The 15,087-nt window shown below is 37.2% G+C and overlaps 1 protein-coding gene across 1 annotated transcript in view; it reads right to left on the reverse strand.

The window, feature by feature from the left end:
- Positions 1–15,087, reverse strand: part of TPH1 (tryptophan hydroxylase 1) — a 166,202-nt gene that overhangs the window by 14,966 nt on the left and 136,149 nt on the right. The window contains exons 9-10 of the mRNA XM_044059775.1: positions 11,740–11,835; positions 8,113–8,246 (exon numbers count right to left, since the gene is read on the reverse strand). Of these exons, the coding sequence (XP_043915710.1) occupies positions 8,113–8,246; positions 11,740–11,835 (230 nt within the window). The remainder of the gene's footprint in view (positions 1–8,112; positions 8,247–11,739; positions 11,836–15,087) is intronic.

The following is a 15,087-nucleotide window of genomic DNA, read 5'->3' on the forward strand; positions in this document are numbered from 1 at the left end:
CATATGAACAAGAATATGGCTGATTTTTGCTACGCTAGTATTACTTGTTTTAAACAGTGATAGCTAAGGCAATATTGAGGTGAAGTACAAGAAGGAGGAAATATGATGAAACTGTAGACGCTTGAGATAGGTAGATAAAGGTAGGAGCAGTAGTGAGCTTGAGATAGGTAGAGAGAAACTGGAATTCCATGGTAGAAGGGGTCGTTTGGATGTTAGAATGATCAGCCTGGATTAGTGCAGGAGCAAAGTCAGTTTTTGGTTAGCTGTTCCTTAAGCAGTAATTTAAATTTGGATGTGTTGCTAGAGTTTAGTATTGTCTGAGGCATGGAATTCCAGGACTTAGGTATTTGGTGAAAGAATAGAGAGTTACCGTAACAATTATTAGATTTAGTTACTTTAAGTAGTAGTTTGTTGAAAGATTTTAGTGGCCAGCCATTTGAGGAGGGCTTTTGATTGCTGGACAGCTGTCTGGATGGTGGAATATGGAATGAATGAAAGTTAGTTGGTTGAGACATAGGAGATTGGCTAGTTCAATCCAATTTAGTTTATGAAGTGCTGTGCAGTGATGTGATCTGTAATGGAGGTTAGTAGCAAATCCTGAGATTTTGTTATAGCAGGAGTCCAATTTGTTTAAATCTGATTTTCTGACATTAGTGAATATTGGTGAGGCACATAGAAAGGTAGAGCGTAGATGAGTCCTAGCTATGGAATGTCTAGTGGCCTTGGTTAGGATGATTTTAATGTGGACAGTCACTCCTGTAGCTCTCAAAATCCCACTGACCACATTAACCTACATGGTTTCTCACAAACAATCCACATTTGTACTAGAGTAGACAAAACATTAGACAGACATAAAATCTTGGACTGGATCCTTACAAACACTCTTCTTCACTGGCTTTGGAGCATAATGCAATCTAATTTAATATAACTGTCCAGCAGGATGCTTAAAGTGAATGTACAGTATAACCTCCTTGCACAAGGTCTAATGTATTCTGGTTATCATTATTCTGATTAATTTCAGAAGGCCCTGTTCATAGAATAACCCCTAACAGTTCCCTTTAAAAGTGGAAGATACCCTGATATTTCTGTTCTACTATATACCAGTGAAAATACTTTATGGGAAAATATACACCACCACACTATTTCAGCATGCAAACAGCTGCATAGATGAACCTGTGCCCTGTAGGAGCAAATACACAACCCCAGAAACAAATTATATGCTGGAACCACAATATCAACAAGCTTTACCATAAAAAAGTAAGAGAATTTTGCCCAAAAGTAAGAAGAGAATGCTATAACCCACATCACTTAAATAAACAACTCAGGAACTTAATAAAACCCACCAAAGCCAAATCTGAGGCTAAATAGCTATCCAAGCCAAAGACAGACATGAGGCCTTTTTAGTTATGTTAATAATCTCAAAAACACAACACAGCAGTGTACTGAGTTGATTGTGAACAATGTTGTTTACTGGCGGATAAATTAAACTCTAACTTTACCCCCCTCTCTCTCCTCCATCTGTCCCTTAAAATATATTTGAAACTGGCTCTCCTCCAACTATCACAGAAGATCATGTCCTAAAAGCACTATCAAAAGCTAAAAATAATGTGTTGATGGGTCATGGCTACATCCCTGGATGCATCTTAAATAGCATGAAGCACAATTTAGCCACACCCCTAACAATACTGCTCAATATCCCTACAGGTTTTGTACCATGAAAATAGAGAACAACTATACCACTGCATTAGGGATGGTCTTTCACAGACCCAGGGAATTACAGACTTATACGTCTGACCAGCCTCATATGCAAAGCCATAGAAAGACTTATCATGGAACTAATCAATAAGGACTTATGGAACCTCCAAATCCTGAACCCATCTCATTTTCGATTTGTCAGTTGCAGGTCATGCTTAGTCTTGTGGACTTTTTTTGAAAAGGTCATCAAGGCAATGGATGAAGGTAAAATTGTACACACCGAATACCTTGGGCTGGCCAAAGCTTTTGACACAATCCCCCCAATCAGGCATAGAACAAAAGCTAAATAAAATGAGAATAAATCCCAATGTTTAACTAGTTATTTAATTTGTTTTATTTATGTAGAAAATTTACCTCAGGACTGCCCCTGTAATATTAATGGACAAAAGTAGCTCATAAATGCTTTATCCCATGAATGTGTCCCCTTAAATTATCTATGGCATGATCAAAATTATTTATTTATTTAACATTTGTTAACTGGGAAAGTCCGACTTGGAATGAAGCCAGTTTTCAGCAGAGGCTCAGGGAGAAATGATCCAGATGCTTGTCTTTGTAGTGTATAATTATTGACCATGGAATGGGTAAGGTCACTCTCTAACCAAATGGGATGGGTTAATTTGAGCACAAAAAGGGAAACTGGCTAGGCTTAAAATGGCCCTCAAGGGCAGCTAGCCTAGTACTTACCTATGAACCTATGTCACCCAATGACTCACAGATAAGATGCAGGAAATAAAAATAGGGGAAGTGACTGACACAAAAAGACCAGTCACCAGTGGTGTCCCCCATGGTTCTTTGCTGGGACCGCTCCTGTTTTTAATCTACTTCTCAGAAGTAAAAGCCAGTACCAAAGGGCTCTGGTTGACTAGGTTTGTAGATAAATGCAAGCTAGGAGCAGTCAGTGATTTCCCAAATGACCTAGCCATCCTGCAGGAAGGGTTGTCCCAAATAGATAACTGGTGCCAAAATTATGGACTGAAACTAAATTCCAAAAAATGCATTATCGAATTCTTTGGGAAATCATCTACCCCAAAGAATTACAATTTTGACAATATGCCCCTAAGAGCTGGCCAAGTTGTTCAGGATTTGGGAACTATGTGAACAGTGACCTAACTTTCATCCAGCATTTGTTCATTGTCATAAGGGTTGGGAGGGTGGCCTAATGGTGCAGGGTTTGAGTCTCACAAGGGATAATTGGCTAGGCTTAAAATGGCTCGCAAGGGCAGTTAGCTTAGTACTAGTCTATGAATCTATGAATAAGAAATATTTTCTATATTGCATAGCTTATAAATGAAGGGACTGCGTCTAGACCTAGGGGTGTCGTTGTTCCCCTTTACTCAATCTTTATTAGGTCAGCCATTTAGTATAATGGCCAGTTTGGCATGTATCTGTCCAGAGACATGCAGCAACTGGAATACCCACAGAGATATCTTACTAAAAGGACACAATGCCTAAACAACATGACCTACATGGACCAACTCAAAGCCCTATCACTAAACTCAGTATCCTACAGACTGCTAAGAGGTGACCTGTGACTGGCATACAAAACACCCTCTGGCCCAATATTGATTGATTTACTGCACATCAACAAGTCAAATAGTATCAGAAATACTTTCTCTAGGGATCTAAACCTTTTCTGCAGCATCAACAGAATGGTTTGGAGGGACAAGTTTATCTTGCAGAGAATACCACTGCTATGGAACAGACCCCATCCATGTAAAACAAAACTCATCCCTGTCCTTAATAAAGCTTAGCTTAGATCTATTGATGGGAAACAGAAAATTTACCCCAGAACTGTTCTCTGTACTATTAATGAACAGAGATGACTTCTAAATGCTGGTAGCCATTTCAAATGTTGGGATCCACTTCAGTGAGTCACTAAACAAGGACAATGACTGGCCAAAAAATGGACTTACATACACTAAGGAGAAGAGTGATGTTTGAGGTTCGCTCTTCTCTCATAGTTTTGGTCTGTTTTGTTGGTTTGTCAGCACTCAGCATTTTGAGTGCCAACATTTCAGTGTTGTGTCTTTTGGCTTTTCCCGGTTAGGGGTCGCCACAGCAGAACTCCGGTCCTCTAATAATTGGCAGTGGATTTTTACATGCCAAGTTGCCAGCCCTGATGCACATCCTTCAATGAAGGTACGCCCATTCACGTATGTCTCCACACAGAAGATGCTCTAGCTGAGAATTGAACAGGACAACAACTTACTGTGAGGCGACTGACTGCCAACGTTTCAATACAGGGCCTAAATAATTTATCCAGTGGGTGGATCCCTTCATATTATCTATGCTATGATGATCCCAGTAACTCTTACTAGTTTTAACATAAATTATTGGCCGTGGGATGGGTAAAGCCAATTTATAAGCACATGGGATAGGTTACTTCAAGCACAAAAAGCGAAACTGGCTACGCTTAAAATGGTCCGCAAGGGTAGCTAGCCTAGTACTTACTTACGAACATATGTGGACTGGAAAAAAGGACATACCTAACTATCCCTGAATGATAAAGTTAGTTTTGAAGCTTTATGCTACCATGAAAAAGTGATATCCTCGCTTTATCCTGTTAGATCCATTGTTTATATGAGGCACTATGCACAACCACCTCTTATAACCAAAGGAACTGCATGTTACTGTACTAATTTTGCAGAAGATTCTTTCACTCTGGAACTACTTTATAGAAAATGGGTTGGTCAGCAATAAAACATATACAACACACACATCTTTCTTCATCTTTGCTTTTCTACTCTAATACGGTTTGCAGGGAGAAAATCAATAATGCTTTGAAATGAAAACATGAAGTGAACATAAAAAGGGTATTCAGAAAGTTTAGCCACCTAGTGCTAATAGCAGTGTGTGCTGTGTGCTCTAGTAAAGCTATCGAGCTAAGTAGTCATTCAGAAACAGGCAAGAGACACACACACAGCAAAAGATCATTAGCGACTATTTTGCATGTCTCTGAATCGGACACCTACTGCAGACAGAACAACTATGTTACTGTTTCTTCTTCCAGCCTATGCAACCTGCTGCATATTCACACACACACACACGGTAATACAGAAATAAATCATGCTCCAACACACACAGTGAGACACAATGCACACAGTCACAGATACCTGTGCCGACACACACACACACACACACACACACACACACACACACACACACACACACACACACACACACACACACAGACACACACTCTCACTCCAACACACACACACTTTTACACACACACATATTCATGAATACTGTCCCAATCATGCTCCAACATTATAGTGACACACACACACACACACACACACACACACACACACACACACACACACACACACACACACACACACACACACACACTGTGGAGCTGACTGCTCCCCTGCTTCCATAGACAACAGTGAGTGAACACTGAACAACAGTGTGCTTAATCCCACTGCTTTGCTCAGAAATAGTGCAGTAGAGCTGGTCTTTGAATCTCACTATTGAGCTGTTTAGATCCTGGAATAAGGCTCCAGGGAAGAGCACACAGCTAATGTACATTAGTATTGCCTCAGGGCTGCCACGTCTGTATATGGCATTATCCAAAATACTGCTTTCATGATCCTATGTGCAGTAAATGTTTCTGAATACCTTCCAAAGACTGACATAATTTGCAGCATATAATCTCTGCAAACTACATTTATAAGAACTTGACACAAAGCATGGTAACCATTTGAAATGTCCGGACCCTCTAGAGCAAGTCCTGAAATATGGAGACTGAATGGCCAAAAGAACGGACTTATATATATTAAGTCTGAGATGCCATTTCTTGGAATATTCTCTTTTCTTTAAGGTATGGTGATTTTGGAATTGGTATATATAGGTTTGGGGATGAGGGGACTTTACCCCCACATTGGTGGTGCAGGAAGGTCTTGTCCCACCTCCCCTGCAAATAAAAGTTAAAAGGAGAAGAGAGATTTTCAAGCTTTGCTCTTCTCCTGTGTTTTCATTCTTTTTTTCACCTTGTCAGCACTCAGCATTTCGAGAGCCAACATTTCATTATGGAGCCCATAAGGGCACATGAATTCTATGCTAAATAAAATATGTTTCTGTATTTTGTTTGTTTACTTTCAGGCAGCATATAAACCCATGTTTCTTCAAAAATAATGTATTAAAAGGGCAGTTTATTTGGCTGTTGAATTGTATCATTAACAATACTTTTAGCAGGAAGTTCAGACATTGATAGACTTATTTGCTGACAAAGTTTAGAGTAAAGCACAATTAGAATTGGTGGCTTGTGATATAATGGGGTGCAATAATACTAATTATAGACTTACTCTTCATAGTAGCTTGACCTTATCTAACTTTAGTATTAACACTGAATATGATTTGATATGGGCGGTGTGTTTGTTGTACAGTATGGATATGATTAATATAAAAAAGGTGTCAGAAATAGTGGATGGAAACTACAAGGCAATTTCGAGTTTGTAATTGTAAGTCATTAAGTTTGATAGCCAAAAGGCTCCTAATTTGTTGGCCCCAGATGAGGCTAAGAAACCATGGAGAACTTCCCATTGTGGTTTCTGTAGTTACTGCAAATACAATGATGATGTGGAATCTTTTTTGAATTTGGCGCATGTTGATAGAACATGGAATGCCATATCACTTCAGTTGCAATACATTTGGGGTCATGTGCTTAGGAAGACGTGGTGGCTCTGTCAGCTTTTATGTGGGTGGGTGCTCTCAAAGAGCATCTATGAACAGTTTTATGTAATTGGCTCAAAGAATATGAATAAAGTCCTTTATAAACGCACCATAAATTGCTCCAGGAGGAATTTTTTTTTTTTTTTTTTACTTCTTGTAGTTAATGTAGTGAAAATAGAGGCTGGGGCAGGGATATACAGGCCGCACATGAAAATAAGGAACTTTGTTGGCAGATTAAGTTGACTATTACTCATCTTCCTGGTTTGAACATAAATGTTAGTATTAAAAAAAAATGTACTTAAGTGTAGATGAGAGCTTTTCCAATTTTTGCAACTGAACTCATTTTCTGTAAAAGAATTGTTTTAACATGAACTTTTTTCAATGTGTTTTATATATTGGTGTGTAATGTTTTTGTATATGATTTGATTGGCAGATATATCTATGTGTGATAGTCTGGTATTTAAACTGCCTAATTTTAACATTTGGTATGAATAATTCCCAACATAAATACATTATACATTGCTCCAGAAGGAGGAAGAAATTTTTATCTTTTGTTATTGATGTAGTGAGATTAAATGTGAGGTGGATTTTGTTGGCCAGTTAAATTGAATGCTGGTCACCTCCCAGGTTTGAGCATAACTATTAGTATTGAGAATGAAATTAATGTAGATGATGGCTTTGTAGACTGGTCTAAAGTACTAGTTTGTATATTGGTTGTTATGTAATCAAACTAATTTTTCAGGAAATGAATTATTTTAACATGAACTTTTTACTGAATATTTGTACATTTCTTGATGTAATGTATTATTGAATATAATTTTCTTGGCTGATTTGCATGATTGTATCATACTGAATGGCATTTAAACTGCTTTATTTTAACGTTTGGTGTTCGGTTGAAGTACTGGATAAAAAGTTAGATGAAAAGGGTTTATACTTTATTCAACAAATTTAAATATTTTCCTTCATGAGAGTTATTATTTTTTATAAAATCAGATCTTAAATTTTCTTAGCATTTATTATGAATATATCATAATGTGTACAAATATAATGCATGTTCCCCTTTTGTAGTTAACCTTATTTCCAATATCTTTGTAGATTTTATATTTTTATGAACATTTGTCAAATTACTATTGAAATTAACTTTCTTCTGACACGTTACCTTTTATAGGGTATCTTACACTTTTGTATTACCCCCTAACAACTAAAAACTGCTGCAATATTTCTTAAAACATTGAACATTTTAGTGAATTTTCTGTTAGATTACTGCATGTGTCCAGCTAATAGATACAGTTGTCAGCTTTGTTTTTGCCTGTGCTGCGGCTGAAAGGAGTCCCTAGAATACCCCACTAATTCAGTTTTATATAACTAATTAAAGAAACATATAAATGTCAAATAGTTACATTTGTTTCTTTTCTTGGCTTGTTCTTTTTCTGATAGGGCATGCATTTCTGAGATTGTATTAGGTTATCCTGTATTTAAGTAACATGGTTTGAGATAAAATGCATGTCTGGCTCATAATTTCTACTGATCATTAAAAGATATTCCGCCTTTCTGTTTTAAACAAAACATGCACGGCTTCAGAACATTAACTTAAACTGTAGTTTCTTATAAATCAATGATTTTCATATAGTTGTATTGCACAAGTAGGATTGTATCACACAATATGTAGAAGTACTGTACCTCATTTTTTCTTTGGCTTCTTCAAAACTTTCTGAAAAGAAATACACATCCTGGAAGGTTGTGATGATACATTCCTGCTTACATGTGATTTCAGGATCAAAGGGTTTCACATTGGCATTATCTGAAAGTGCATGCTAAAGAACAGCAAAGATATTATTAGGACTCCGCTTTGGTTAAACACTATTATCAGAACAAACAAATATCAGAAACAGACTATAATGTGGATATTTTATAAAAATGCACTGTAAATAGTGCTAGTAAAATTTCCAAGTATGAACATTTTATTGAACTACAGTATATTTTCTTAATTCATTTCTACAGATTTTCCTTTTTTATTTTAATATTTTTCAAGTGTTTGTAAAAGATGTGAAACAAAAATAAAAAAAGGTTATTCCTAAATGTTTTTCTTCCGTTCCAGAATAAACAAGAAACTGACCTAAGACCTTAGTTTTTTCAAACAGGTCTTACTTTCCTTTGTTTATTAACATATTGCCCACACCAGTGAGTTCAAATCTTTCAGTGATAGTCTATAATGAAATTTGTACACTACTTAATGTTAGACTGGGACACACTGCAATGTGTCTCTACCCATATGACTGTGTAGATGCACAGCCACAGACATCTTAAAACCATCCAAGCTGATTTATATCCATGCGGAGGGCAGAACAACAAAACTGCATTATCAAACCATCTCATTAAAATGATGATTCGTTTTAAAATAATGCCACTGTGTAAAAGCAGTGCACAGTGCCATAACCACAGCTTATTCATATTTTATCCATGAGGAGGGGGCGTGGGGACTCCATTTAAGCCATTTTGTCTGTCCCATCATGATTAAGTGATTAAACAGTGCCCTGCACCACTGGTAAAATATGAGTTACCCATTCCCTACCATGGTTTATTACTGTATTATTAAAAGCAAAGCACATTATGAATTTTGTAGCACCAAATTATGCATCATCTATGTATGTATTTTTACCATAATCAAAACTCCTAACGATGTGGACATCCTACAAAAGGGCCTCACTGAAACAAATGCCTGGTGTCAAAGCCATGGCGTCAAGCTCAGTGCCAAAAAGTGCATTGTCATCCCTTTTGGTAAAAACTCTGTACCCATGAACTACCACATAGGCAGTAGTCTACTTAACACTGAAAGTGTGATAAGAGACCTTGGGACACAGTTGGACAGTAGTCTCACCTTTGATAATCACATCTCCACAGTAGTCAGGAAATCCTTCTACGTGGCACACCTCATCACAAAATGTTTCTCATTCAGGAAAAAAGAGGTCATTGTTCCCCTCTACTCATCACTCATTAGACCCATTACAGAGTACAATGCCCCTTTTGGTATGTACCTCACAAGACATGTACAACAACTGGAAAGACCACAGAAATACCTCACAAAGAGGATTATTGGTCTCAAACAGATGCCCTACGCAGACTGTCTCAAAAAACTCCAGCTTTACTCTGTTGCATATCATCTACTCAGAGACAATCTCTGCCTAACATACAAAGCTATGTCAAACCCAGAGCTGTTGGACATGCTCCACATAAAGAAATCCCAATCCCTCCAAGCTACATGCTCTAGGGACCTAAACCTTGTCACCAAAGTAAACAGAACATGCTGGAGGGATAGATTCCTGTCCCAGAGACTTCCCATACTCTGGAACAAACTACCTATCTATATCAAACAAAGCTCCTCATTAGCACTCTTCAAGAAAAATCTTGATATTTGGATGGGAATAGGAAATTCACCCCGGAGATCACTTCTGTGGCTCTGCTTGACAGGGGTACAAGAAAGTAATTTTCTTGGGTGGCAAAAGCCAGGGTACCATTTGACTAGGCTTATATAGGCCCTAGGGCCAATAGCCTAGTACCTACCTAAGAACATATATATATATATATATATATATATATATATATATATATATATATATATGAGTATGTGTGCATAATATCCATATTTATAAACTAACAATGCAGGGTTGATTATTTAGTCTTCTCCTGGTAGCTGTCCTTTCCTTCCATTATTTTGTACATTCTAGATAGGATGCTATTCTATTGGTCTACTATCCTCTCAGTGAAATATTACTTTCTCATATCCAGGCTAAAACTACATTTTTTAGTTTGGAATTCCACAGTCATTTCTTGCACAGTTTTCTTCTACCCTGTGGAAAGAACAGCCCTCATCCTGTTGGGTTGTTCCTCATACAACTTCCATTCCATTGCCTGTGACATACTTGTGGCATTCCTCTGTGCCCTCTTTAACATTTTTGTTTGATTTTGCCTGTAGTCCCTTTAGAATAGTGTTCCATCTGATGCATCACAGCTTTGACAGAAAGCTGGACAATTACCTCCTTGTCCTGGGGTTTATAGACCTGAAGGAGTAGCTAATCATTCTGCTGATCTTGGCTGCTAGTTTTTGGTTTGTTGCTAGAGGTTCTATTCCCCTACCATGGTTACAACTACCCTTCAGTCCTTTAACTGCTCTAAGGCTTTAAGTTGTACCATTCCAAGGGTTTTGGTTTACTGCTGTAGCACCCTGCATTTCTTAGCATTGAAACTTAACTATCATCCATCAGCCAAATGCTGACATTTTTCTCCTGTCTCTTACAACCTTCCCTGTGCTCACTCCATATGTATATCTCACCTTCAAAGAGGTTGATACTGGCTTCTTTGGTCCGTATGATATCATTGATAAATACCTTGTACAACGCAGTTCCCAGAAATGATCTCTCTGATGTTTTAGTACTTGCCTGCCATTGCTTTACAGTGTTCTCACTTCACTGCATCTCCAAGTATTTTCATTTACCAATCTTTCTACCAATCCAATATATATATATATATATATATATATATATATATATATATATATATATATATATTTGTATGTGTGATATGTTACATATGCATGTGTGCATATCTGTGTGCATGAGCACATATGACTCTCTCTATACCTAGCTACACAAATAACTAGATACATAGCGTACTAGATGGATATGTACATTATATGAACACATACATGATGATCAGTCATTGATATACAGTATTATCATTAGAAGAAGAAATAATCAGGACTAATTAGTTGTGTTTAATATATAATATCATTATCAAGTAAACAAACTAGGACAAATTTGCTCTGGTTAACCTTCTGCCGTATGGTCACTTACAATAATATCCTGATGTATGTTAGCATGTTGTGGCAATATCCTTTTCATATAAGACATTTTGCCATGGTGTTTGGCAGTGCATTTAAATTATATTATTGAAATAAAATGAAATAATAATTCAAATGAAAATAACATTTGGTGAAAAAACTTGTATGACTTGTTACAACCGAATTTGTTGCAAATAAAAAAATTCAGATGATAAGTAGGCAAACTATAGAGGATAAAAACTATTATACCTTAATGTTCATATGCCACTATAGAAATCAGTAAATTGTATTTGTTAGGTCTAAGGAAAGGATATATGTGTGTGTGTGTGTGTGTGTGTGTGTGTGTGTGTGTGTGTGTGTGTGTGTGTGTGTGTGTGTGTGTTTAAATGCAATAACTGTAAGCATAAAAATTTATGCAAAGAACAGAACATACATTTTCAAAGTGATCTCCTTAGCAATGACTATCTTACCTTGAGCTCACTAATTGAAGACAGTAGTCCTGCCCCATATGCCCGCAACTGTCCGTCCTGTTTGCAGAGACCGAATTCCACAGTAAAAAAGTAGCACTGCAAATATATGATTGCAGAATCATAGAATTAATATTAATTGTTTTAACTGCTCTAAAAATACAAGCATTTCTTTGGGAATATTTTTATTTATTTATTTTTATTTTATTTTATTTTACATTTGTTAAACAGGATGGTCCCACTGGAGGTCCATTTTCAGCGGAGGATGACAACAGGTATTTATACATCAGTTATAATCTAGTTAGTGAGACTGTGAAACAGTGACATAATAGATCAGAGTACACGGACATCATTTTAACATATTTTCAAAACAAACTTTACAAGTAGAAAATAGATTAATAGTTCAATAAATTGTTAAGACAAGAGATTCATTTACCATTTCTTTCTTACATTAGCATACAGCTAATATTTGCTATGTGTATGTTTCATGGTTTTAGGATGAGAAAAAAAGGTAGTTTATTTGTCTTTATGTAACACATGGACATAACCAGGAATTAATAAGATGAGACTTAAGGGAGTGTTTGAATTGTTTTGTGTTTGGTGCTGAAATAACTGAGTGAGGGAGGTTATTCCAATACTTTGCTATACAATGAGAAAACAGAGCTTTACCTGCTGTGTTATTAACTGAAGAGACGGAGAGGAGTGATTTATTGGCAGAGTGGAGTGACCGATTTGGTATGTAGTTACTTATTAGTTTTTTAAGGGCTGGAGTTCTGTCAGGATATTGTTGGTTATTATATACTTGGTGGTGGTAGGTTAGTAGCTGTGGAAGTTCCAGCCACTGAAGTTGCCTGAGAGGTATACAGTGGTGAGTTCTAAAGGGAGAATCTTTAGCAAACTTAGCAATGTTGTTATAACATGACTCTAGTTTGCTGAAATCAGATTTTCTGACATAGGTGAAAATTGGTGCTGCATACATAAGTGTGGAAAGAAGGTGCGTTTGAGCTACGGTGACCCTAGCTTAATCTGACAAAAAGTATTTTTGTCTGTAAAGGGACCCCATTTTTTATGTACTTTTTTGATAGTTTGGGAGACGTGGACTTCAAAGTGTAAGATGTCAATTTCAATGCCCAGCAGCTTGGTGTGAAGAGAAGGGGAGATGACAGTCCCATTATTAGCAAGGATAGAAAAGGAGAGTGGGGTGGCTTTGGATTTGTTTGGGGTGAATAGAAGTAGTTTTGTTTTGTTAGGATTTAGTATAATTTGAATATTTGTGATCCATTTCTCCACTCTGCTAAAAGATTTTTGGCCAATATGTTGAAGAGCAGTAAGGGTTGGGGCAGAGCAGATCAATGTAGAGTCATCTGCGTACTGTATGAGTGAGGCCTGTAGGGTAGCGGTATGTAGGTTATTAGTAAAGATAGAAAAGAGGAGAGGGCCCAGTATGGAGCCTTGAGGTACACCAATTGATGTTGGGAGTAAGGATGATAGGACTCCTTGCCACTGGACAGCCTGTTGACAGTCTGTTAGATAGTTTTTAAACCATGAAACAGTGTTAGGAGCAAAGGATAGAGAGGTAAGAGTATCTATTAGAATGGAGTAGGAAACCATATTGAATGCCATAGAGAGGTCCAGAAATATGGCGGATACAAACATGTTATTATTTCTGTGTTGGTTAACTAGGTTCATGAAAGCTAGGAGGGCAGAGGTTGTGCTGTGGTGTGGACAAAAATCATGTTGTGTAGCGGAGAAGATCTTGTTTGAGTTAAGGAAATGCATCACCTGTGAATGTATGCATTTTTCAAGTATTTTTGATAAAGGAGACAGAACCGCTATGGGGTGGTAGTTAGAGAACTCACAGGAATTTCCACCTTTGTGGAGGGGAATAATGTAAGATACTTTCCAGAGTTGATGAATATGGGATTCTTGAATGGAACAGTTGATTAAGCTAGGGACAGGATAGGATAGAGAGTCGGCAGCCATTTTTAGGAAATGAGCAGGTATGCCATCGGCTGCAAGAGAAGTGGGTTTTAGTTTTAAGAGGTATTTTTTTATTGTGGAGGTTGAGACAGGTGAGAAGGAAAAGGAAGTTATATTGTTAGTAGGTTTTGGTATACATGGGAAGGTATTTTTTGAAAGTTGGGTTGATAGTGATATGATGGATTCAGTAAACTGGTGATTAAAATGGGAGGCTATTTCACTATTTGATTTTGTAGTGGTGGAGGAAGGCGCTGGTGTGGAGGTTTTGCCTGGTTTTAATAGGGAGTTTATTACATGCCAAACTTTTTGGGGGTTATTGGAGTGTTTATTTTGCATATCTAAGAAGTATTTTTGTTTAACTTGCTTTGTATTTTTACTTGGTTTCTAAGGTATTGATAGTTTTGTTTAGCTAGGGGAGTGTTATCTTTTTTCCAAGCTTTCCATGCCTTGTCTCTGGTTTTCATTAGGTCTTTAGTGGACTTGGTGAGCCATGGGGCATGGTTTTGCTTGGTTCTTATTTTCCTTACTGGAGTAATAGAATTGAGGATGTTAATCAGAGTATTGTTAAAATAGACAACTGCATGGTCAAGATCAAGGCTACGAAGTGGTTCCCAATTAAATTTTTTTAGCAAAGTGTTGAGTTCTAGTGGATTGACACTATGATCATTTCGGACTTGTCTGTAGACTGTAGGTTTTGGAGTATTAGTACGTTTCCTTAGGAGAAAGGTAGGAAGATGATTGCTAAGTCCGTCTGGTAGATTACCTACTTGATAATTATTTGCAGGGTAGTTAACTAATGTCCAATCCAGTATTGATTCTTTATGGGCTTTTTTCTCAACCCTAGTAGGTTCTTGAATTAGTTGGGTGAAGCCATACAAGTTTATGTGGTTAGTGGGGTTTTTTGAGTTACAGGATTGCCAGTCCATGTTTAGATCTCCTAGTATAATAGTCTCCTGTGGGAGATTATCTTTAGACCATTGTAGAATATCCTCAATTGTTTGAGAGTTGTTGCCTGGAGGGATATATGCGCATAAAATAATGATACCCTTTTTGTTATTTATGAGTGACACAGAACCAATGGCCTCAGCATTATTAAATTTTGGTAGTGGGGTTAATAGAGGTTGGAGAGAGAGAGAATTTTTGTAAACAATTGCAATGCCCCCGCCTTTTTTTCCTGTTCTGTCTAGACATAAGATATTATAACCTGGTGGGAGGATCTCTTCATTTTGTGTGTTAGGTTTTAGCCAGATTTCTGTTATAGTGAAAATGTCATTGGAGTAGTGGTTTATGAGTGAATGTAAGTGGGGATATTTGTTAGATATACTACAAGAGTTAAGGTTTATGATAAGGAGATCAGCAGGGTGTTTGTTT

This window comes from Protopterus annectens, chromosome 17.part0, assembly GCF_019279795.1.
Source record: "Protopterus annectens isolate FY-2018-M chromosome 17.part0, PAN1.0, whole genome shotgun sequence".
Taxonomy (NCBI): Eukaryota; Metazoa; Chordata; order Ceratodontiformes; family Protopteridae; genus Protopterus; species Protopterus annectens.